Source organism: Melospiza georgiana, chromosome 21 (genome assembly GCF_028018845.1).
Source record: "Melospiza georgiana isolate bMelGeo1 chromosome 21, bMelGeo1.pri, whole genome shotgun sequence".
NCBI classification, from domain to species: domain Eukaryota; kingdom Metazoa; phylum Chordata; class Aves; order Passeriformes; family Passerellidae; genus Melospiza; species Melospiza georgiana.
This window is the reverse complement of record NC_080450.1, coordinates 482,310-506,103: the sequence shown is the minus strand read 5'-3', so window position 1 is coordinate 506,103 and position 23,794 is coordinate 482,310. Positions and strand designations below refer to the sequence as shown.

Sequence of the window (23,794 nt, the reverse complement as noted above, 5' to 3'; positions counted from 1 at the left end):
CCTCTGGACCTGCAGCAGGGATGGAGCCCCTGCAGGAACAGGGACATGTCCCTGATGCACAGTCCCCGGCTGACACCTTTTCCTTTTCTCCATACAGCAACATAAGAGCATCACGGTCTTGGAGAAGGAAATGGAAGCCTTGGCCTCCTCAGCTGCGCTGTTTGAGGTGTCATTCCCAGAGTACAAACAGCTCAAAATGTGCCGCAAGGAGCTGCGCCTGCTGAAAGACCTCTGGGACATGGTCACCCTGGTATGTGCTGTGCTCTGGGAGCTGGGCAGAGTGCCCAACCCAGCATCCAGGCAAGGGCTGGACAGCAGGCTGCTCGTGGCTGGCATGGGCACCCAGCACAGGCACCTGGTGCCAGTTGCCACTGCCAACCAAAGCTGCAGGGCTGTTGCAGCTTCTCAGAGAGCTCATGGCCATCAGAGGGAGGATGAGACATGGGGCATGTTTACTCTTAGAGCAGGTCTGCATGGTGTGTGCATGAGTGGGGCCCTGTGGGCACACAGGGCGTGCAGGCACTGGGTATGCTGCTCCTCTGCCCGGGCAGGAATGCTCCTGCTAATCCCATATTGTGCGAATGTATCCTGGTCCAGGTGAACTTGAGCATCACCAGCTGGAACACTACCAAGTGGGCAGAGCTCAACGTTGAGGATATGGATATTGAGTGCAAGAAATTTGCTAAAGACATCCGGGGTTTGGATAAGGACGTGAAGGGCTGGAACGCGTTCACGGGGCTGGACAGCAGCGTGAAAAACATGATGACATCCCTGCGCGCCGTGAGCGAGCTGCAGAACCCGGCCATCAGGGACCGGCACTGGCAGGAGCTCATGCACACAGCCAAGGTGCTCCGGGCCCTCCTGCCCATCCCCGGCCCAGGAGGCTCCCCAGATCCACACCCAGCAAGGGAAGGGGGCCATTAGGCTCAAATCTGGCCACATGCAAATATTTGTGTGGGATCTCTAGCTGTGGGTGTTAAAGAGCTGGTCTGGGTGAGCTGCTGGACTCCTCTCTGTGGAGGGGAGCCCATGGCCCAACCATGCTGGTTCTGCTCCAGGTGGAGTTCACCATGTCCGACAACACCACCCTGGCGGATCTGCTGCAGCTCAACCTGCACAAGTTTGAGGAGGAGGTTCGCGGCATTGTGGACAAAGCGACAAAGGAGGCCGGGATGGAGAAGGTGAAGGGAGCTCAGCTCCTCCCCTGCCTTGCTGGACCCCTGTGCCAGCGTGACTCCGTGGCTGCCAGGCCCTGTGTTCCGGTTCCTGGAGCCCACAGGGAGCACACAGGGCTCGTGGAGCCACTGGAGCTGCCACTCCTCCGTCCCCCTGCTGCCCCACAGGGGCTGGGCCCTCACCTCGGCCCCCAGCTCATCCTCCTGCCCCAACCACAGGTGCTGAATGCCCTGGACACTACTTGGGCAGCAATGGAGTTTGAGTATGAGCCCCACGGCAGGACCCAGCTCCCACTGCTCAAGATGGATGAGGGGCTCATTGAGACACTGGAGGACAACCAAATGCAGCTGCAGAACGTGCTGGCATCCAAGTACCGAGCCTTCTTCCTTCAGAGGGCACAGGACTGGCAGGAGAAGCTGTCAACCACTGACACTGTTATCAACACCTGGTTTGAGGTACAGAGGAAGTGGAGTCACCTGGAAACAATCTTCATAGCATCCGAAGACACACGAAGTCAACTGCCAGAGGAGTCAAAGAAATTTGACACCATTGATGAGGATTTCCGAGTGAGAAGCCCATTCCCCCACTCCTTTTCCCTGCAGCTCTCTGCCGCTTCGGGTGGCTGAAGTGTTTGTCCTCTTCAGGCTCTAGTGGCTGATGCAGTAAAAACTCCCAACGTGATTGAGTGCACCAACAAGCCCGGGCTGAACACCAAGCTGGAAGCGCTGCAGGACAGGTAAGGATCCAGTGATCCTGGTGAAGCATTTGGGAGGCCAAAGGAAGGGTTGGTTCTCCAAAGCATCAGCAAGACAGGGACTGAGCAAAGGCTAAAGCCCATGTATGGGGGTTAAAGCAGGATTTTCTGTTTTCTGCAGGCTGGCAGTCTGTGAGAAGGCCTTGGCTGAATACCTGGAGACCAAAAGATTGGCCTTTCCCCGCTTCTATTTTGTCTCCTCTGCAGACCTACTGGATATTTTATCCAAGGGGACCGAGCCCCTTGAGGTATAGGCTGTGTGTGAGCATGGGGCTGAGTCCTCTGCCATTTCCCTGCACTTGTTTGAGCAATTTTAGAACATTTTTCAGTGCTATGGGCAGAGCACCATCCCTGCTCCATGTTCCTGGGGGAGCAGTGGCCAGGGAGCACTCAGGGGCAGATCCAGTGCTGATCACCCCTCTGCAGGTGACGGGGTCCTGACAGTGGCTGTGCTCTGCTCTCAGGTGTCCCGGCACTTGACGAAGCTGTTTGACAGTCTGGCCAAGCTGAAGTTCCAGCTGGACGCAGACAAAAAGCCCCAGAAGGTGGCCCTCGGGATGTTCAGCCGGGACGGGGAGTACATGGACTTCGATGCAGAGTGTGACCTGTCTGGCCAGGTCAGCTGGGCTTCGGGGAGCCTGGGGCAGGGGGCAGGCTGGGCATGGGCTGAGCCTTTTGCTGGTTTTGCTCTAACGGCCTGGCAGGAGTATAAATATGCAATTACAGAGATTTTTGGCCAAAAGCCCCAGAAATGGCACCTGCATTGTAGGTAGAGAGCAGCACAGTGGTGTAAACCTGCTCAGCCTCCCTGTCCCTCGAGGGTTGCGGGTGCTTCCCCTGGGCTGTGTGCCCTCAGACCACCACTCATCACATCCCTGGGATGTGCCCTGCAGGACTGGCACCGGGCTCTCTCTGAGGGCACTGCCAGGTGCAGGGGGAGGTTTGTGCAGCCTGGCAGGGCTGGAGCTGCCCGCTCAGCTGTGCAGGTGTGCCCCTCAGGTGGAGGTGTGGCTGAACCGGCTGCTGGAGTGCATGCGCTCGACGCTGCGCAGCCTCATGCCCCAGGCCCTGGGCACCTACGAGGACAAGCCACGGGAGGAGTGGGTGTTTGACTACCCGGCCCAGGTGGGTGCTGCTGCACGGGCCCTGAGAGGGGCAGGAGGAGGGGCAGAGAGCCCCGGGAGCCACGGCAGGCTCCTCTTCATGGCCGTCTTGTCCCCATGGTTTGCTGCAGATCGCTCTCACGGGCACCCAGATCGCCTGGACTACAGAGGTTGGAGTTGCCTTTGCGAGTCTGGAGAAAGGTTACGAGAATGCCCTGAAGGATTATAACAAAAAGCAGGTTGGCATCTTCTGCACCTGACCTGGAGCCGGCCTGAGCCCCTCTGCCAGGCCAGGAGTCATTGAGAGGTGGCAAACGAGGGCATTGTCTCTATGCCCAATGTTTCTGTCCTTGCCCAGATCGCTCGGCTGAATGCCCTGATTTCACTGCTCCTTGGGAACCTGAGTGCTGGAGACAGAATGAAGATCATGACAATCTGTACTATTGATGTCCATGCAAGGGATGTTATAAGCAAAATGATCCAAACAAAGGTATTTGGTACCAGAGGGAATTTTTGGTGCAGCATCACTCAGAGCTCTGGAGCACAGGTTTCCTGCCATTCCATTGCAGTCAGACTGGGCACCTCTGTCGGTGGGTGTGGGCTGGGCCGTGAGGAGGGACGGTCCCCACGCACCCCAGCACGGCCCTGGGACCCCTTTGCCCCCTGTGCTAGCGCTGGGAGGTGGCGACAGCCCCGAGCAGGGTGTGTGGCTGTCCCAGGGCCGGGCGGGCAGTGCCAGTGCCCCCGTGCCCGCTGCCCACAGCCGCTGCTCCGCAGGTGGAGAACTCGCAGGCGTTTGCGTGGCAGTCGCAGCTGCGGCACCGCTGGGACGACGGGGAGAAGCACTGCTTCGCCAACATCTGCGACGCGCAGCTGCGCTACGCCTACGAGTACCTGGGGAACACGCCCCGGCTGGTCATCACCCCCCTGACCGACAGGTGAGGCTCGGCTGCCCCGCCCTGGCCTGGCCCCCCGCTCAGCCCCTGCACAGGTGCCACATCACCCCGACACACACAGGCCCTGCACAGGTGCTCCATCCCCCTGACCCAGTCCCTGCACAGGTGCTCCATCCCCCTGACCCAGTCCCTGCACAGGTGCTCCATCCCCCTGACCCAGTCCTTGCACAGGTGCTCCATCCCCCTGACCCAGTCCCTGCACAGGTGCTACATCCCCCTGACCCAGTCCCTGCACAGGTGCTCCATCACCCTGACCCAGTCCCTGCACAGGTGCTACATCACCCTGACCCAGTCCCTGCACAGGTGCTACATCCCCCTGACCCAGTCCCTGCACAGGTGCTACATCACCCTGACCCAGTCCCTGCACCTGTACATGGGGGGAGCACCTGCTGGCCCCGCGGGCACCGGGAAGACAGAGACCACCAAGGACCTGGGCCGGGCCGTGGGCATGATGGTCTACGTGTTCAACTGCTCCGAGCAGATGGACTACAAGGTAGGCCCGGGATGGGGGCACCCAGGTGAGCACCACGGGGTGTCCGAGACAAGGGACCCTGTGTCAGGAGCCCAGGGGAGCCTCGGCAGGGAGGCTTTACCCCTGTGGGGAGCTTCCCTCGGGAAGAGCACAGTCCGTAAGGCACGAGCAGCTCTCAGCACTCGAGCCCTGTCGTCCTGTCACCAAATCCCCCACTGCACTGTGAGGGACAGAGCCCTGTCCCACCGCTCTGTTTCTTTCCAGTCCTGTGGGAACATCTACAAAGGACTTTCCCAGACCGGCGCGTGGGGCTGCTTTGACGAGTTCAATCGCATTTTGGTGGAGGTCCTGTCTGTCATTGCGGTGCAGGTGCGTGCTGTCCCCACAACACAGTTAAACCTGGCTCACAGGACAGTTTGCCACTGTTCTCTCCACTATGTCCTGTTTGGACACAGGGTGGGGGGTGGAATCCCAGCACTGCAGGGCATTTGGGCACTGTTAAATCTCACAGCCCAACTGTGACCTGGTGACCTGTCACCCCCCAGCTCTGCCATCACCTGGCACAGGGAGCTGGTGTGATTAGGAAGGAACTGGTTTAAGGGCAGCTCTCCTGCTGCTGCAGCTCCAGCAAGATCCCAATATTATTCCTGGCAAAGCCAAACCCTCAGGCTCACCTTGGGGAGCAGTCAGGGCACTGGGCAGGGAGCCAACACCTCTGCTCACCTGGCAGGTAAAATGCATTCAGGATGCAATCCGTGCCAGGAAGAAAACATTCAACTTCCTTGGGGAGACCATCTCGCTGGTCCCGTCAGTGGGGATCTTCATCACCATGAACCCTGGCTACGCCGGGCGCACCGAGCTGCCCGAGAACCTGAAAGCTCTGTTCAGGTGGGTCAGGGTCAGAGACAGCTCTGTTCAGGTGGGTCAATGCCAGCTCTGTTCAGGTGGGTCGGTGCCAACTCTGTTCAGGTGGGTCAGCTCTGTTCAGGTGGGTCAGGGTCAGAGACAGCTCTGTTCAGGTGGGTCAGCTCTGTTCAGGTGGGTCAGGGTCAGAGACAGCTCTGTTCAGGTGGGTCAGCTCTGTTCAGGTGGGTCAGGGTCAGAGACAGCTCTGTTCAGGTGGGTCGGTGCCAGCTCTGTTCAGGTCGGTCAGTGCCAGCTCTGTTCAGGTGGGTCAGCTCTGTTCAGGTGGGTCGGTGCCAGCTCTGTTCAGGTGGGTGGGTGCGTGCCAGCTCTGTTCAGGTGGGTCGGTGCCAGCTCTGTTCAGGTGGGTTGGTGCCAACTCTGTTCAGGTGGGTCGGTGTCACTGCAGCCCTTCCCTCCGTGCTGGCACTCCTGTGCCACACCTGGAGCACCCTCAGCCAAGGGTGGTGGCCCTGGTGAGAGGGAGCCCTTGGCACCACAGGACAGTCCTGTCACTCCCCAGAGGTGCCAGGTGGGGTGAGCTGGGCTGCTCAGCATGGGGACAACATGCTCAGGTGGGTTGCCACCCTCAATTAAAATCCAACAGAGAGTTGACCAAAAGGTGGTGAAGCACTGGAAGGGGAGGCACAGAGATGCTGTGGGACCCTGTCCTTGGTGAAACTCAGCCTGTGGCTGCAGAAGGGCTGGTGTGCCCCGGCCTGGTGGGACATGAGCCCCGCTTGGGAGGAGTCTGGGCAGGAGACCCCAGCAGGTGTAACTGCAGCAGCTGGGTGTTTGTGACTCTGGAAACCTGGGGGCAAACCCTGGGAGCTGAGGGAGGGTAAGGACGTGCTAAGCAGCCCTGACAACTGCAGCTGCTCCTCTCTAGACCCTGCGCTATGGTGGTCCCCGATTTTGAACTGATCTGCGAAATCATGCTTGTGGCAGAGGGGTTTCTCGATGCCAGGCTCCTGGCAAGGAAGTTCATCACTCTCTACACGCTCTGCAAAGAGCTGCTGTCGAAACAGGTAATTAACAATATTACACAGTGCTGTCTGGGAGAGGAAAGAGTCCATTTGATCCTCAAAGCTGACACTCTGTGCTGGGATTGCTGGTGATGACAACACAGAGTGACAGCTCTGCACAGCTCAGGTCTGTGGCTGGACAGATCCTCTCCTACCAGGTGCATCATATGGCACCTTTCTGCCTTAAGGAAGGAATCAAGAAGCCGAAAAGCAGAATAACATGGAATTAGAATTAGGCCAGTTAAGAGCATTCAGATGTTATTCATCTCAAGAGAGGTGATTTACACTATAAAGGTGCCTCCAAGAAGGAAGTCAGGTTCCCAGTTCCAAACCACCCCACGACTGACAGAGGCTTCTCCTGTAGATGAGCCCAGTTTAGGTCCAGCCCAGCGGGTGCCATGTGATGACCTGGCTGATGGACAGGGTGTTCCTCTGCAGTGCTGTTTGAAGCAGTTCTCCCCCACCAAAGCGAAATGGTGATTCTCTGCTTCCTGCCACAGGACCACTATGACTGGGGGCTGCGGGCCATCAAGTCCGTGCTGGTGGTGGCAGGCTCCTTAAAGAGGGGGGACCCCGGCTCTGCAGAGGACCAGGTCCTGATGAGAGCTTTACGAGACTTCAATATCCCCAAGATCGTGACGGATGACTTGCCTGTGTTCTTGGGGCTGATTGGAGACCTGTTTCCAGCACTGGACGTTCCCAGGAAGAGGAACCTCGAATTTGAGAAGGTGCAAGCCCAAGCAGGGCACCATCCCCAGAGATGTGCCAGTCCTGGCAGGATCCAGAGGCTGATGCTCTATTCAGCGCTCCTGGGGCAGCCGGCTCATCTCCAGGGCCTCTGCAAGGCTGCTGGTGCTCAGTGCCTGCTCTCCCTCCCAGGTGATCCGTGAGGCCGTGGTGGAGCTGAAGCTGCAGGCAGAGGAGAACTTTGTGCTGAAGGTGGTGCAGCTGGAGGAGCTGCTCCAAGTGCGACACTCCGTCTTCGTCGTCGGCAACGCCGGCTGCGGCAAGTCCCAGGTAGGGCCAGACCATCCCGAGGCCATGGGGCCCCTCTGACCTTGGCCAAGCACATCCCGTGGCCTCCCACGGCTCCTTGGTGAGGGCTGTGCAGCCTCCAGCCCTGCCAGAGCATGTTCGGGCAGAGGACAGCAGTGCCAGGCCCTCGGGCACCGTGTGCCAGCCCTGCAGCTGAGCAGGTTTGGGATCACAGCTCAGGGGCTGCCCTGCGGGATACCCCGGGCAGAGCAGAGACACAGACAGAGAGCAGACAGGGGCACGCTCTCGGGGTTGACCCTGGGCGTGCTGTGGTGCCGGCAGGGTGACAGACACTGCTGGGGCAGGGCTGGGCTCACACGGGGCCCTGTCCAGGGGCTGGCTCTGCTCAGGGAGCTCAGGGCTTCCCATCCAGGTGGGAGCAGGGCCCCATGGCCCCACCGCCGGCAGAGGCTGCGGAAGGCTGAGATTGCCCCAGTGGCATCAGCACCTGTGGCTGCACCATCCTCTCTGCACAGGTGCTGAAGTCGCTCAACAAGACATACAAAATGCTGAAGAGGAGGCCGGTCACGATGGACCTGGACCCCAAGGCTGTGACCTGTGATGAGCTGTTTGGGATCATCCATCCAGCCACACGGGAATGGAAGGATGGTGAGACACCAGTGCTGTGAGCTCAGTTTGTGGGATGTGAGATGCAATGGGAAGACTTTTCCTTGGGGCTCTTTCCCAGAGTGGGAGGGAGAAGGGATGTGTTTCATGGGAGCACCAATCCCACGTGTCCTCCAGCAAAGGACTGAGTGTGGAGAGGAACAAGCCGAGTCTCTCTGTGGGGCAGGTCTGTTCTCCACAGCCATGCGTGACCTGGCCAACATCACCCATGATGGGCCCAAATGGATCATCCTTGATGGAGACATTGATCCCATGTGGATCGAGTCCTTGAACACAGTCATGGATGACAATAAGGTTGGTGCCACACAGCCCAGGGGCTTTGCTCGTTTGTGATGTCGGGGGGACCAGCTCCAGACATCCCCCACAACGAGCCCCTTCCCCCAGGTCCTCACCTTGGCCAGCAACGAGCGCATCCCCCTCACTCCCACCATGAGGCTCATTTTCGAGATCAGCCACCTGCGCACGGCCACGCCGGCCACCGTGTCCCGGGCTGGGATCCTCTACATCAACCCCGCAGACCTGGGCTGGAGCCCGTGAGCTGGGACGGGCCGGGACGGGATCCATGGGATGGGATGGGATGGGATGGGATGGGATGGGATGGGATGGGATGGGATGGGATGGGATGGGATGGGATGGGATGGGATGGGATCCATGGGACAGAATGGGATGGGATGGGATGGGATGGGATGGGATGGGATGGGATGGGATGGGGATGGGGATGGGGATGGGACGGGACAGGACAGGACAGGACGGGGTGGGACGGGACGGGATGGGATACTTGCTGCAGCCCTGTTTGTCTCTCCCACAGCATTGTGGCCAGCTGGATTGAGACAAGGACAGAGAAGTCTGAGAAGGCTGCTCTGACGATCCTTTTTGACAAGTACCTGCCACCATGCCTGGAAAAGCTCAAGTCTGAGTTCAAGACAATCACCCCTGTTCCTGATGTCACGGCCATACAGACAGTTCTGTCTCTGCTGGAATGTTTTCTGACACCCCAGAATGTCCCACCAGACTCACCCCGGGAGCAATACGAGCTCTTCTTTGTCTTTGCCTGCATCTGGGCCTTTGGTGGGGCCTTGTTCCAGGACCAGGTACAGCCAAGGGCCTGCCCAGCACTGCACCCTTCTCTGCATCCCATCCTGTGGCTGGGCTCTGAGTATCTCTTTTTTGTCCTCCAGCTGGTGGATCACCGCCAGCAGTTCAGCAAGTGGTGGCTGGCAGAATTTAAAGCCATCAAGTTTCCTAGTCAGGGGACAGTTTTTGACTATTACATTCATCCAAACACGAAGACATTCAATCTCTGGGATGAAAGAGTGCCAGCGTTCGAGCTCGACCCCGACGTCCCCTTACAGGTAGTTCCCACGAGCACTGTGTTTATCTGGTTTGTTTGACTGTCACTCCATAATCTTGCCCTCAGTAATGTGTGGAGCATCATCAGGATTCAGAGTGGTATCACACATCAAACCCAATGGCTTCCAGTGGTTCTCTTTACCCCACAGAAGCCTCAGGCAAGGGCTGTGAGTTCCATGTCTCCTTTACCTTCAGATTAATCTGCAGCTTCAGAGAGTCTCACAAAATAGCTGTGACTATTGCCTGAGTGCAAATTGTCCTTTAGCACTTCATTTGTTGTTTCCTGCAGTGGCATCTTGCAGAGGTTATCTAAGCTGTCAGGGAAAAGGGCGAGGAGCTGTGGCTGTGTAGTGGTTTCAGGAGCTGTTCGCGTTGTTCTGTGTAATAACTTGGTTTTGGTCAGCAAGTCTTTAGAACGACAGAGCACACCAGAGGTGTTGCTTTAGAGAGGGACCAGGTTTGCCTGCAGAGAGCAGGGTCTGTTGGAGCTTCCAGGAGCGCTGTGCAGGGCTCTGGCACGCTGCCCCCACCGAGGATCCTGCCTCTGCCAGTGCCAGGGCAGTGCAGGGGCTGACAGAGCCTCTCCTCTCCCCAGGCTGCTGTGGTGCACACCACAGAGACCATTCGCCTCCGCTACTTCATGGACCTGCTGATGGAGAAGCAGCGGCCGGTGATGCTGGTGGGGAACGCAGGGACGGGAAAGTCAGTCCTGATGTGGGACAAGCTGGAAGCTCTCGGCACAGACGAGTACCTGGTGCAGTCTGTGCCCCTCAACTTCTACACAACCTCGGCCATGCTGCAGGGTAAGGCTCGCAGAGCCAGCAGCTGCCCCCACACTGGGCTGTGCTGCAGGGTCCTGCAGTGCTGACCCCCACCCACCCACTCCTCTCACTGCAGCCGTCCTTGAGAAACCCCTGGAGAAGAAATCAGGGAGGGTTTTTGGCCCACCTGGCACCAAAAGGCTGATCTACTTCATCGACGACATGAACATGCCAGAGGTGGACAAGTACGGCACGGTGGCACCACACACGCTGATTCGGCAGCACCTGGACCACGGGCACTGGTGGGTGCTGGAGGGGCACGGCACGATGGGGGGAACCTGTGCCCAGCCCCAGGGAAAGCATCACGGTGCTGGTCCCCACACAGGTATGACAGGAACAAGCTGACCCTGAAGGACATTCGCAACTGCCAGTACGTGGCCTGCATGAACCCGACCGCGGGCTCCTTCACCATCGACCCACGGCTGCAGGTGGGCAGAGGGTGGAACGGGGCAGGGCACCCCGCAGTGCCAGCTGGCCGCACCAGCCCCCGTGGGACCAAGTGCCCAGTGCATTTGTGCCCTTTGTGCAGCGCCACTTCTGCGTGCTGGCCGTGTGCTTCCCCAGCCGCGAGGCTCTGATGACCGTGTACGGCACCATCCTGGAGCAGCACCTGGCCCGCCACAACATGGCCATGCCTGTGCAGAAGATGCAGCCCAGGCTGGTGGCAACAGCGCTGGGTGAGCCTTTGCCCCGCTGGGGTGGGATGAGCCCCTGGGGAACGCTCGGGGGTCTCTGGGGACCTGCTCACCGCCCTGTCCTGCCAACAGCCCTGCACCAGAAGGTTGCCTCCAACTTCCTGCCAACAGCCATCAAGTTCCACTACATCTTCAACCTGCGGGACCTCTCCAACATATTCCAGGTATGGGAGAGCTGCTTCTTCTAAATCACCCTTGTTCCTCCCTTTCCTGATCCCACATCCTTGCAGCATACCATGTCCCTGAAAAGGGCCTTGGCCTCTCCCCAGAGCAAACCTTTGCAACAGCTCTGAGCAGCACTAAAATGACCGTAAGGGCTGCGGGATTTGTTTGTCAGGGGCTGCTCTTCTCCACGCCTGACTGCCTGAAAACCCCCGTGGACTTGGTGCGTCTCTGGCTCCACGAAGCAGAGAGGGTGTATGGAGACAAGCTTGTCGATGAAGATGATCAGTACAGCTTCAAGAAGGTGATGGCTGACATCAGCAAAGCCTCCTTTCAGGTGAGTTGTGCTGAAAAGTTGGGTGCTCCAGCCCAGGTGCCCCCTGGTGCCCCACAGCTGAGCCCCACAGCTGGAATTGCCTCTCGCAGGAGATCAATGAGGAGCTGATGTTCGCCAAGCCCAACATCTACTGCCACTTTGCCCAGGGCATGGATGAGTTCAAGTACATGCCAGTGACAAGCTGGGCATCCCTGAGTGCCCTGCTCGGGGAAGCCCTGGACAGCTACAATGAGGTGAATGCAGCGATGAATCTGGTGAGTGCCTGTGTCAGGCAGGTCTGCCTGGAAATGTGGGACTGCAGCATTGCACTGCTTGGTTGGGTTGGTGCATTATGGGGCATTCACTGCTCTTTCTGGCCTGATCCACAACACCAGACCTTCCCCTCCTGTTCTCTTCAGGTGCTCTTTGAAGACGCAGTGTCTCACATTTGCAGAATTAGCCGGATCTTGGAGTCTCCTCGGGGCAATGCACTGCTGGTGGGGGTGGGAGGCAGCGGGAAGCAGAGCCTGGCTCGGCTGGCAGCTCACATCAGCACCCTGAGCGTGTTCCAGATCACGCTGAGGAAAGGCTACGGCATCCCAGACCTGAAGGTAGGAGCAGCCTCGGTCCCTGGCGCGGTGCAATCTGCCTGGGGCTGGGTCCTGCACCGGCAGTGACAGCGCCTGGGGGGCTCACAGGCTCTGCTCTCCTCGTGACACTGCGTTTGCACACGAGGATCCACAGGTGACACCCCTGAGTCCTGCCCCAAGGGGCCACAGTGCTCCCCCAGCCAGGCATGGGCAGGAGCTACTGGTGACACCGGGGGTGGTGGTGTGGGCAGCCCTGGTGCTGCACCTGTGCCTGGGCAGAGCACCTGGCACCAGCTCCTTCCCAAAGGCTCCTTCCCAAAGGCTCCCTTGCAGCTCAGGGCAGCCCAGGGCTGCTCCAAACTGGTCACTTTGGAGAACACCTCGTGGGGGTTGCACTGGGGGGTGACCGTTTCTCTCTGTCCCAGCTGGACCTTGCCTCCCAGTACATGAAAGCAGCTGTGAAGAACATCCCCAGCGTGTTCCTGATGACAGACTCCCAGGTGGCTGAAGAATCATTCCTGGTTGTGATCAATGATTTCTTGGCTTCCGGGGAGGTGCCAGGCCTCTTTCAGGATAATGACATGGAAACCATCATCGGGTCCATGAGGCCTCAAGTGAAGTCGCTTGGATTGGAGGATACAAAGGAAAACTGCTGGAAATTATTTATAGATAAAGTCAGGCGCCAGTTAAAGGTGGGTGTTTGCTCTCCAGGTTGATTTCTCTGTGCCCCTGATTTACCCCATCCAAAACCTCTTTGCAACAGGCCACAGAACACTGAGGTGTCATCCCAGGATGGTGGGTTTAGGCAAAAGGTGTTGTCAGAGACTCCCCAGGTGCCCCCAGGCCCAGAGGCACAGGGCTGTTCTGCCCTGTATTGACCTCCCTGCGGGCAGAGCAGATCAGTGGCTTCCACAGCCACAGACCATGCTGGGCACTCCCAGGGACACCCACAGGAGCCCTGAGCTCAGCTGCTGACTGCAGGCACCAATGGAACCCAGTTCCAGCCCTGGTGGGAGTCAATGGGAAGGCAGCAAAGCTCAGGCCTGCAGCAGGATCCCTGCAGTCGTGTGGAGCCCCAGAGACGCTGCCCCACCCTCAGGCACTGCTGCTCTGCCCCAGGTCGTCCTCTGCTTCTCGCCCGTGGGCTCCACCCTGCGCGTGCGGGCCAGGAGGTTCCCAGCTGTGGTCAACTGCACGGCCATCGACTGGTTCCACGAGTGGCCCGAGGACGCACTCGTGTCCGTCAGCAGCCGCTTCCTGGAGGAAACCCCGGACATCGAGGTGAGCTGGGACCCAGCACGGCTGCGCTGGGCACTGAGCTGCTCCTCTGCTGCTCCCTGTGCGCAGTGTGCCCAGGGATGGGGCCTGGCATGACCCAGAGGGCTGGGAACAGCAAGCTGGGAATAGGTCCTGGGATTAGTTTACTGCTGGTTCCAGCATCAGAGCCTGCAGCCTGTGCTGTGCTGGTGAGGATGAGCCCTCCCTTTCCATTCTGTCCTTAAAACACCTGCACAGGCAACAGCAGCTGCTCCCCACACAGGGATGTCAGGGACAGAGCCGGGCAGGGGAAGCAGCACCAGTGCCTTCACCACCGGCTCTGTCTCAGCTCTGCGTTGTGCTGCTGATGAAAGGGCTCGCTTTGCTCTGGCCTCTGCGGCTGCACACAGAGCCAGCCTTGCAGGAGGGCTCAGTGCAGCCTGCACACCACAGCCAGCTGCTGCAGCAGCTCCCTGTCTGTGCTCCCTGTGCAGCCAGAGGTCAAGGCCTCCATCAGCCAGTTCATGTCCTTCGTCCACACAAGCTCAAAGGAGATGTCCAAGATCTACCTGACCGTGGAGAGACGCTATAACTACACCACGCCAAAGACCTTCCTGGAGCAGATAAAGCTCTACCAGAATCTGCTGGCAGATAAAAGGAACAAGCTCTTCGGCAGCATCGACAGGCTGGAGAAGGGGCTGATGAAGCTGCGGAGCACAGCATCACAGGTGCCTGCCCACAGCCCCTCCTGTGCATCATGCCTGTTCTGGGTCTGGCACAGGGGAAGAGAGCAGGCACATCCCTGCAGGATGGTCACAGTGTCTGTGAGGTCCCCAAGCCCCATAACGAGACACTGCTGCTCCACCAGGCAGGGCTTGGCAGGATCAGTCCTTTTATCTGCTCTGTTTCTTCCCTCATTGAGGTGGATGACCTGAAAGCCATGCTGGCAGTCCAGGAGGTAGAGCTGAAGCAGAAGAATGAGGACACAGACAAACTGATCCACGTGGTGGGCGTTGAGACAGAGAAGGTCAGCAAGGAGAAAGCCATTGCTGATGAGGAGGAGCTGAAGGTCGAGGCCATCAACAAGGTGCGAAGGGCTGAGCTGGTGTCCAGCATGGGACAGGGCAGCGTGAGCTCTGTGGTTACAGCCACTTACCCCCTGCCACGTGCTCCCTCCCCAGATGGTGGCTGAGAAGCAGCGAGCCTGCGCGAGCGACCTGGCAGAAGCAGAGGTGGTGCTCTCGGCCGCCCGCGAGGCGCTCGACACGCTCAACAAGGTGCGTGAGCTCTCAGGGGAGGCAGGCGCCCAGCAGGGCCCGCAGCCCTGCCCAGGAGGATGCTCAGGGCCCTGTGGTCCCTCCCCAGTACAACCTGACAGAGCTGAAGTCCTTTGGGTCCCCACCGCCAGAGGTAGTGAATGTGATGGCAGCTGTGCTGATTCTGACAGCTGAAAACGGCAAGATTCCGAAGGACAAGAGCTGGACAGCAGGAAAAGTCAAGATAGGAAAAGCAGACACCTTCCTTGCAAGCTTAAAAAACTTTGATGGGGAAAACATCCCTGAGCCCTGTCTCAAGGCATTTGAGTGAGTCCATGGCTGGTTCCTGCCCCTTCACAGCCCCTGCCACCAGCTGCCCTGGCAGGCAGGCCAGGGGGACGCAGAGCTCAGCAGGGTTTGGGGACAGGAGGGGATGCAGGCGCTGGCCCTGCTCCGCCACGCTGCCACCCAGAGGGTTCGGGGACAGGAGGGGATGCAGGCGCTGGCCCTGCTCTGCCACGCTGCCACCCAGAGGCGGCCCAAGCGCCGGGAGGGACGGGAGGAGAGGGACAGGTGCCGGCAGCTCCTCAGCACGGCTGTCCTCCCCTCCCGCTCCAGGCCCTACCGGAACGACCCCAGCTTTAATCCCGAGTTCATCAAGTCCAAGTCCACGGCCGCAGCAGGGCTGTGCTCCTGGTGCCTCAACATGGTGCGCTTCTACGAGGTGCACTGCATAGTGAAGCCCAAGAGACAGGCAGTGGCCGATGCTGATGCTGAGCTGGCAGAGGCACAGGCAAGGCTGAGTAAAATCAAGAGCAAAATTGTGGTAAGTGTGTGTCCCCACAGCCCCCAGCCACCAAAGGAGCAAACGAACTCTCTGTACCCAGAGCCCGGCCCAAACACTGTGCTGGGCTGGAGATGCTGCAGGGTTCTGGGACCATGGAGCTTCCCATCTGGGCAGGGAATAGCTCTGGGGCTGTTCTCTTTCAAAGGCCCTGAATCAAAATCTGGCGACTCTCACTGCTCAGTTTGAGAAAGCCACAGCAGAGAAGATCAAATGCCAGCAGGAGGCTGATGAAACCAGCAAAGTCATCAACTTGGCAAACAGGTACCATGCAAACATTGGCTCTGAAGCACCAAGGCAAGCTGCTGCTCCCTGGTATTGCCTGGTGGCCCTGACACCAGGGCTATGGGAGCAGCAGAGCCCCCCATACCCTCCCCAAATTAAAAAATTCTGAGATTATTTGGGCCAGACATTCATGGGGGGAGGCAGCCATGGAGATGTTTGGTGACAAGGCCCCAGGTCACCATGGCTGAGTTGCCACCCACCCCTGGCCTGGTCACAGCACCAGCAGCACAGCACCAGCACCATCCCCTCCTACCCCTAGGCTCGTTGGGGGCCTGGCGTCCGAGAACGTGCGCTGGGCTGAGTCCGTGGAGGATCTCAAAGAGCAGGAGAAGACGCTGTGCGGGGACGTGCTGCTGGTCTCTGCCTTCGTGTCCTACATCGGATACTTCACCAAGAGGTACAGGGCTGAGCTGCTGGAGAAGCACTGGCTCCCCTTCCTCCAGGCGCAGAAGGTGAGGGGCGCAGGTTCCAGCCCAGAGTGCGTCCCCCTGCCCTGAGCACCGGGGGCTCCCACGGCTCTGCCCCAGGCACCGACAGCCCCTCCCGGCAGGTGCCCATCCCCATCACCCCGGACCTGGACCCCCTGAGCCTCCTCACGGACTCGGCCGACGTGGCTGCCTGGAACAACCAGGGGCTGCCCAGCGACCGCACCTCCACCGAGAACGCGGCCATCCTGTGCAGCACGCAGCGCTGGCCGCTGCTCGTGGACGCCCAGCAGCAGGGCGGAAAGTGGATCAAGAACAAATTCGGGGAGGACCTGCAGATCGTCCGCCTGGGCCAGAAGAGGTGTGCCAGGGGCTGTGGGGTGGGCACAGGCCCAGGCTGCACCAGCCCCCCTTTCCCTGCCGTTGAGGGGTGCAGAGTCAGGGCAATCACGTCCCCATCAGAGCCAGGGCACCCAAGGGCAGCAGCCCTGATGGTGTACCCAACACCTCCAAAAGCTCTGTGGGGGACTGGCAGAGCACAACGGGGTCCCAACAGGGCACAGCAGGTGGAAAGCGCTCTGTGAGCCCCCCACAGCAGCCCGAGTCCCCCTCAGTGCACAGGCTTGCCATAGACACCTCCCCTTGTCCCCCCTCAGATACCTGGACATCATTGCCCAGGCGGTCTCTGAAGGACAGACGCTGCTCATCGAGGACATCGGGGAGACCATAGAGGCAGTGCTGGACCCGCTGCTGGGCAGGACCTTAATGGGCAGGTCAGCACACCCCAGTGCTCAGGGGTTTCACCTGCCCCAAGCAGCCACTGCTGCCCCAAAATGCTGCTAGATGCACCTTCACTGTGGGCAGCCTGGGAGCCTGATCCTTCTTTTGCTTTGGCCACATCCCCAGTGCTCTCCAGTATGTCCCATGGAGGACATCTGTACTGAATGTGGCCTGGTCCTTGGCATCCAGCTCATTTAGTGACTCAAGGACATGTTCCCTGGGACACCTGCCACATGGCATGAAAAGCTGGAAGGGGAACTGCACCCCAGAGGCCATGAGGGGCTGCGGCAGGGCAGCCTCCAGCTCCTGTTCCTCCATCCTTGCCCTGCCAAGTCTGCTTTGGTACTTCTGCCCTTGCTGTGCCTTTTCCCAACCAAAGAAATTCATCCCAAGCGGCCAGGAACAGGACATAGGCTGAGGGCATCTGTCTGTGACGAGTTACTGCCCAGTGTGCGGGGATTAATTTGTTTAATTAACTGAACAGATACATTAGGATTGGAGATAAAGAAGTAGAGTATAACCAGCAGTTCCGCCTAATCCTGCATACCCGAAGTTTCAACCCGCACTACAAGCCAGAGGTGCAGGCTCAGTGCACTCTCATCAACTTCTTGGTGACACGGGAGGGCCTGGAGGACCAGCTGCTGGCTGCTGTGGTGGCCCGGGAGCGGCCAGACCTGGAGGCCCTGAAGGTGCAGGGGCAGGGGGGGCTGCTCAGAGGGACGGGGAGGCCCGGGCACTGTGGAGGGTCTGGGCAGGGAGTGTCAGAGCTCCCCTCTGTGCCCGCTGCTGTTCAGCAGAGCCCAGGAAGCTCCGAGCAGCCAGCACTGCCTGGGTGCACTCATCACCTCACCCTGGGCTGGTGCTGGGAGCCAGCAGGGCCACATCCACCCTCCCTCCACCGGCACCTTGGTGCCCCTATGACCAGGGACTGGCGCCAGCCCTCGGGTGTGATCTCGAGTGACACATCCCTGGGTGCTGCTCCTGCAGGCAAGCCTGACCAAGAGCCAGAACGAGTTCAAGATCAAGCTGAAGGAGCTGGAGGACTCCCTGCTCGCCCGGCTGTCGGCTGCCGGGGGAGATTTCCTGCGGGACACAGCACTGGTGGAGAACCTGGAGATAACGAAGCGCACAGCCAAGGAAATTGAGGAGAAGGTAAATGTGCTCGCTGGAGCTGGTGCCACAGGCAGAGGGACAGCTCGGCTGGGCACCCAGCAGGAGGGTGGGCACTGCTTTGCTGTGTGACGGGGTTCTGGTGACACCCACCCCCCTGCACCTCCAGGTAAAAGAAGCCAAAGTCACTGAAGTACAAATAAACGTTGCGAGAGAGAACTACCGGCCGGCAGCAGAGCGTGCATCCCTGCTGTACTTCATCCTGAGTGACCTCTGCAAGATCAACCCCATCTACCAGTTCTCTCTCAAGGTAGCTGGGGAGTGAGGAGGGACAGAGACGTCTGTGGGTGGGACAGAGTTGGGGCAGCACGGAGATTCGATGCTTCAGCTTTCATGCTGCTGACAAGACGCCAGCAGCCACAGGCTGATGCCTGCTGGGATCTCCTCAGGCCTTCAACGGGGTCTTTGAGAAAGCCATCGAGCGAGCAGTCCCCAGCGACGACACTCGGGAAAGGGTGATCAACCTGACTGACCAGATCACATTCTCCGTCTATGTGTACACTGCTCAGGGCCTCTTTGAGAGAGACAAACTCATCTTCCTGGCCCAGGTTACCTTCCAGGTAATCCCTCCTGCTGTACCACAGGCATTCACGTGGCTTTAGGCAGCTTGTTCTCTTACTCTGGTGCTGCTGTGGATGCTCAGAGCCTCTCACCCCTCACACTGGGGCCGTGGGCTGTGATGCTGCACTCCCAACTCTCAGGTCCTGGCCCTCAAGAAAGAAGTGAACCCAGCAGAGCTGGACTTTCTCCTGCGCTTCCCTTCCAAGACTGGAGTCACGTCCCCTGTGGACTTCCTGCCAAACCAGAACTGGGGTGCTGTCAAGGTGGGTCTGTGCAGTCACCCACTGTGCCAAGGCAATGCCAGCACGGTGCAGCGGGTCTGGGGTCACCTGCAGGGGGGCCCTGGGGATGAGCAGAGCCCAGGAGTGATTCAGTCCCTCTCTGTGGAACCTGAAGGCGCTTTCAGAAATGGACGAGTTCACCAGCCTGGAGAACGACATCGAGAGCTCAGCAAAGCGATGGAAAAGGTTTGTGGAGATGGAGGCGCCAGAGAACGAGGTGCTCCCCATGGACTGGAAGAACAAGACACCCCTGCAGAAGCTGTGTGTGCTGCGGTGCCTGCGCCCTGACAGGATGACCTATGCCATCAGGTACCTGGTGCCCAGCACAGGGCTCTCCTGCAAGAGCCCAGAGTGTCACCACTCCAGCTGCAACCAGGGACTGTTCCCATCTCACAGGGGGGTTCTATTTTTCTGTAGGAACTTTGTGGAAGAGAAAATGGGAAGCAAGTATGTGAAAGGAAGGAGCATTGATTTCTCTGAGGTGTACAAGGAGAGTAGCCCCTCCTCGCCCATGTTCTTCATCCTCTCCCCTGGTGTTGACCCACTGAAGGACGTGGAGGCTCTGGGTGAGGCACTGCCCACCCCAGACTGGCACCAGCCCCCTGGCCAAGCGGCCAGAACTGCAGGGACCCACTCAGTGCTGATACTGACTGCAGACATTCCCCTCGCAGGCACGAGGCTGGGATTCACCATTGACAACGGGAAGATCCACAACGTGTCCCTGGGGCAGGGCCAGGAGGTGGTGGCAGAGCACGCCATGGAGGTGGCAGCTGCCGAGGGCCACTGGGTCATCCTGCAGGTGGGTGGGGGCAGTGGGGCACAGCACAGGGCACGCAGTCCTGCTAGTCCAGGCACAGCACGCAGGGTGACCCTGCTGGCAATGGCAGTGACACTGCCTGGGCTGGCTGGCAGCACCCAGCACCTTCCCCCTGTGGAGCCACAGCAGGAATCGGGGTGGGGGGAAGTGAGATTCTCAAGGTGCAGAGTTTCTTTTGCAGAACATCCACCTGGTGGCACGGTGGCTGAGCACGCTGGAGAAGCTGGTGGAGCACCACAGCCTAGAAAGCCACCCCGAGTACCGACTGTACATGAGCGCTGAGCCAGCCCCCAGCCCCGAGACACACATCATCCCGCAGGGGCTGCTGGACAACTCCATCAAGATCACCAACGAGCCGCCCACAGGCATGCGTGCCAACCTGCACGGAGCCCTGGACCTCTTCAACCAGGTACCCCCGTGCTCCTGGGGCCGTTCTGGGCTCCAGATACGGCTCATCCCCTCCTGGGCTCCACAGGCTGAGCACCTCACCTCGGAGCGTCTCAGCTGCCAGGGACACTGCACCTGGAGCCAGCCTTCACCAGCACGTCCTCCTGGAGTGCCCAGGGGCCCCCTCTGGCAGGGGTTTAGGGGTAACCAGAGCTGCCCGAGCGTTTCCAACACAAGGAAGTGCCAGGTTGCCAGTGCCTTTCCTGAGGCTGAACCTGGAGCTGCTGCAGCTTTGCTCAGCTGTCAGCAGGGCATTGAGGTGTGAACTCTGAATTCCTTCATAAACAAATGAGTGCAAAAATTACCAACTAGGAAATCATTAAAATACAATTGTGTGCCTTTTTTTCTAATGAACATTTTCGGTTCTCTTTTGCCTATGAATGTTCTTCATGAGAGGGGCATCTGATAGCAGTATTCAGGTGCAACCCACCCTCACTGTTCCTCTGCAGGAAATTCTGGAGCAGTGCAGCAAAGAGTCGGAGTTCAGGTGCATCCTGTTTGCCCTCTGCTACTTCCACGCCGCGGTGGCCGAGCGGCGCAGGTTCGGGACCCAGGGCTGGAACAGGTCCTACCCCTTCAACAACGGCGACCTGACCGTCTCTGTCAACGTCCTGCAGAACTACCTGGAGGCCAACGCCAAGGTGAGGGATGACGAGGTGACTGCTCCTCAGCACAGCACACATGCAGCAACTGGCCTTGCTCAGAACATTCACCAGTTTGCAGCACAAACATCATCTCACAAAGCCCAGAGCCAGGAGCAGCTCCTGCTCTGCTCCCTGCACGCTCAGGCAGGGGAAGGGGATGAGTACTCAGCCTGACTGAGATGGCTGAAAAAGGCGTCAAGCACCAGCCAGGCAAGTGCCTGCTCTGCCCACCTGCCTGCTCCAACCCATGCCTTGGTGGTTGGTGGGTGGTTCCACCTAAAAAGCAAAGCCTGCCCCAAGAATGCAGGTGCAGTGAGCAGGGCTGAAGACTCACCTTTAGACCTGCCCTCACAGATGAGATCAGTGCTGGTTGGAAAAAAAGACAGGATGGCTGTGTTCATACTGGGACAGGGAGAAATCTGTGGGTGATCAAGAGACACCCCCCTTCCCAAGCCTCTGTGTGTCCAGGGACTGTCACCTCCCTCACACACAGTCCTGCAGCCATCACTCTGTGGCTGCATGGGGAACTCCAGGGAGAGCCCCAGCCTGAGCCTCTCTGTGCAGGTCCCGTGGGATGACCTCCGGTACCTGTTTGGGGAGATCATGTACGGGGGGCACATCACGGACGACTGGGACCGCCGGCTGTGCCGCACGTACCTGAGCGAGTACGTGCAGCCCGAGATGCTGGACGGAGAGGTGTCCTTGGCTCCAGGGTTCATGATCCCTCCCCGCATGGATTACGAGGTGAGAAACATTGCACCTGCTCTGGAAAAACGGGCATGAGCACACGTTCCCCCTCACTCACCAAGGGAAAGGTAGGCAGAGAGTGTCAGTCCCCTGGGAATATGCAGAATTACTGCAAAAGTAATTGCTGTGGTTGAGATGGAAAGGGAAAAGCTTGGCTGAGACACAAGTTAAAAAAGAGCCTCCGTGCCCACGGGCAGGTGCCGTGAAGGGCCCCAAGAGTGGTGATGGGTTTTCAAGGTTGCAGGGAACTCTGGGCTCCTTTGCCTGCACTTCCAAGCTAAGGCTGACCCTGCACCCAGGCCTACCACCAGTACATCGATGACAACCTGCCAGGAGAGAGCCCCCACCTGTACGGGCTGCACCCCAATGCAGAGATGGGATTCCTGACCGTCACCTCGGACAGGCTCTTCCGCACAGTGCTGGAGCTGCAGCCCAAGGAATCCGAGGCTGCCGGAGGCTCGGGTGTCTCCCGAGAGGAACAGGCGAGTAAAGCCCTTTGTGGCAGAAATAACTGATTTTTTTTAAGGTGGGGGGAAGTAATTACTTTGGGGAAAAAAACCTCTTAAGGGTGACAACTGAGAGGCTAGAGAGGGGAGGCAGATACAGGTCTGGAGACAACTGACAGAGCAGCCCATAGCAGGAAGGAAGGGATAGCAGAGGGAGGGGATTCCAGCCCTACTACAGCTTTTTCAGACCCAAGAGCAGTTAATAACAGAATGGAGTGTTAGTAACAGAGGAGGAGGTACAAAGAAACACCAGGGCAGAAAAAGAAAAAAATGTTAACAACTTAATTAAATGGTTCCTGCAGCACTTTTCTCTGGGCAAGAGCAGTTTATGGCATTCTCATTTCAGGTGAAGGCAGTCCTGGATGAAATCATCCAGCAGCTGCCAGACCCGTTCAACATGGAGGAGATGATGGGAAAGGCAAAGGAAAAAACCCCATACACGGTTGTAGCCCTCCAGGAGTGTGAGAGGATGAACATCCTGACCAACGAGATGAGGCGCTCGCTGAAGGAGCTGGACCTGGGACTGCAGGTACACAGCAGGCAGTGCCTGGGTCATGTCCCAGTATTGCAAAGCCCTCTCTGCTGCCTTTGCTGCAGCTCCCACCCACCAAGCTGGGCCAGGAGCACCGGGCAGCCCCTGCCTTGTGCTCCCTGAGCCCACACACGTCCCTCGGGCTGTCCCAGCACCGGCTGCAGGTGACACTGCCTGGGCTTTTCTCTTTCTCAAAGGGAGAGCTGACGATTACATCCGAGATGGAAGAGCTGTCAAATGCTCTCTTCTATGACAACGTTCCAGAATCATGGACACGTTATGCCTACCCCTCCCTCCTCACCCTGGCCAACTGGTACGCGGACCTGCTCCTGCGGATCAGGGTGAGCAGAGTGTGTGTGACCGTCAGAGCCTGGGGCTCTCCCACCAGTGCCCTGCTTCATTGGTAACTGATTTATTTCTCAGTGTCAATTTAACCAGCCTGAAGTACCTGAAAAGGGCTGGTACTGCAGGAATGGGAGCAAAAGTCTGACCAGGGTTCCCATTACAGTACATCACTGTGGCAAAAGAACATCAGCTCCCCCTCCCCCTTATTACAACCCTGGGTGTCCCATAAAAAGTATTAATAAAACTGGCTTTGTTAAAAAATAACAGCAGCATTTTCTGCACTATGAATTCAGGGTTTCAGCTTCATTGCTGCAGGGGAAGCTGCTGCTTATTCCTCCCACACCACCTCCAGCCAGCTGGATTCTCCAAGATCAGCTGAAGCTTGGCTTACGCACAGCAGAGCATCAGCTCTGCCACAGTGCCCTGCAGCTCACAGCATGCCCTCCACCCTAAAGGACTCTGCTGCTTTATTTTCCAGGAACTGGAAGTCTGGTCAACAGATTTTGTGCTGCCTGCAACAGTGTGGCTGGCGGGATTCTTCAACCCCCAGTCCTTCCTCACAGCCATCATGCAGTCCACAGCCAGGAAAAAGCAGTGGCCACTGGACAAGATGTGTCTGGCAGCGGAGGTGACCAAGAAAACCCGCGAGGAAATAACATTTCCCCCTAGAGAAGGCTCCTACGTGCACGGGCTGTTCATGGAAGGTAAAAGCTGCATCTCTGAGGTGTTTCAGACACGGAGCAGGCCCAGCTCAGCCCTTGTCCCTCGTGCAGTGTCAGCACTTGCTGGCGGCAGCTCAGAGCAGGGAGCCCTGGGTGCACCTGGGTCCATCTGGGTCCCCCTGGGTCCTGGCTCAGCCGCCAGCTGAGGGCAGCACTGCCCGAATCTCACAGCCCTACCAAACCAGAGATT

General features: G+C 58.7%; 1 protein-coding gene across 1 annotated transcript in view; it reads left to right on the top strand.

Annotated features, from left to right (window-relative positions):
- Nucleotides 1–23,794, top strand: part of DNAH17 (dynein axonemal heavy chain 17) — a 32,062-nt gene that overhangs the window by 7,537 nt on the left and 731 nt on the right. The window contains exons 24-79 of the mRNA XM_058039078.1: nt 98–250; nt 598–846; nt 1,059–1,181; nt 1,395–1,742; nt 1,821–1,912; nt 2,052–2,178; nt 2,395–2,547; nt 2,930–3,055; nt 3,165–3,272; nt 3,392–3,523; nt 3,811–3,971; nt 4,326–4,482; nt 4,726–4,830; nt 5,192–5,349; nt 6,254–6,392; nt 6,890–7,117; nt 7,269–7,406; nt 7,901–8,033; nt 8,218–8,345; nt 8,436–8,584; nt 8,860–9,142; nt 9,230–9,403; nt 9,997–10,204; nt 10,299–10,464; nt 10,548–10,650; nt 10,752–10,899; nt 10,990–11,081; nt 11,255–11,416; nt 11,506–11,670; nt 11,815–12,006; nt 12,411–12,677; nt 13,105–13,266; nt 13,737–13,970; nt 14,165–14,329; nt 14,424–14,519; nt 14,608–14,825; nt 15,117–15,324; nt 15,491–15,606; nt 15,887–16,079; nt 16,178–16,413; nt 16,709–16,825; nt 17,317–17,521; nt 17,820–17,984; nt 18,112–18,252; nt 18,392–18,562; nt 18,704–18,826; nt 18,960–19,153; nt 19,262–19,410; nt 19,516–19,643; nt 19,843–20,070; nt 20,558–20,749; nt 21,317–21,496; nt 21,799–21,981; nt 22,352–22,534; nt 22,735–22,878; nt 23,361–23,586. Coding sequence (XP_057895061.1) covers nt 98–250; nt 598–846; nt 1,059–1,181; nt 1,395–1,742; nt 1,821–1,912; nt 2,052–2,178; nt 2,395–2,547; nt 2,930–3,055; nt 3,165–3,272; nt 3,392–3,523; nt 3,811–3,971; nt 4,326–4,482; nt 4,726–4,830; nt 5,192–5,349; nt 6,254–6,392; nt 6,890–7,117; nt 7,269–7,406; nt 7,901–8,033; nt 8,218–8,345; nt 8,436–8,584; nt 8,860–9,142; nt 9,230–9,403; nt 9,997–10,204; nt 10,299–10,464; nt 10,548–10,650; nt 10,752–10,899; nt 10,990–11,081; nt 11,255–11,416; nt 11,506–11,670; nt 11,815–12,006; nt 12,411–12,677; nt 13,105–13,266; nt 13,737–13,970; nt 14,165–14,329; nt 14,424–14,519; nt 14,608–14,825; nt 15,117–15,324; nt 15,491–15,606; nt 15,887–16,079; nt 16,178–16,413; nt 16,709–16,825; nt 17,317–17,521; nt 17,820–17,984; nt 18,112–18,252; nt 18,392–18,562; nt 18,704–18,826; nt 18,960–19,153; nt 19,262–19,410; nt 19,516–19,643; nt 19,843–20,070; nt 20,558–20,749; nt 21,317–21,496; nt 21,799–21,981; nt 22,352–22,534; nt 22,735–22,878; nt 23,361–23,586 — 9,424 coding nt within the window. The remainder of the gene's footprint in view (nt 1–97; nt 251–597; nt 847–1,058; nt 1,182–1,394; nt 1,743–1,820; nt 1,913–2,051; nt 2,179–2,394; nt 2,548–2,929; nt 3,056–3,164; nt 3,273–3,391; nt 3,524–3,810; nt 3,972–4,325; nt 4,483–4,725; nt 4,831–5,191; nt 5,350–6,253; nt 6,393–6,889; nt 7,118–7,268; nt 7,407–7,900; nt 8,034–8,217; nt 8,346–8,435; nt 8,585–8,859; nt 9,143–9,229; nt 9,404–9,996; nt 10,205–10,298; nt 10,465–10,547; nt 10,651–10,751; nt 10,900–10,989; nt 11,082–11,254; nt 11,417–11,505; nt 11,671–11,814; nt 12,007–12,410; nt 12,678–13,104; nt 13,267–13,736; nt 13,971–14,164; nt 14,330–14,423; nt 14,520–14,607; nt 14,826–15,116; nt 15,325–15,490; nt 15,607–15,886; nt 16,080–16,177; nt 16,414–16,708; nt 16,826–17,316; nt 17,522–17,819; nt 17,985–18,111; nt 18,253–18,391; nt 18,563–18,703; nt 18,827–18,959; nt 19,154–19,261; nt 19,411–19,515; nt 19,644–19,842; nt 20,071–20,557; nt 20,750–21,316; nt 21,497–21,798; nt 21,982–22,351; nt 22,535–22,734; nt 22,879–23,360; nt 23,587–23,794) is intronic.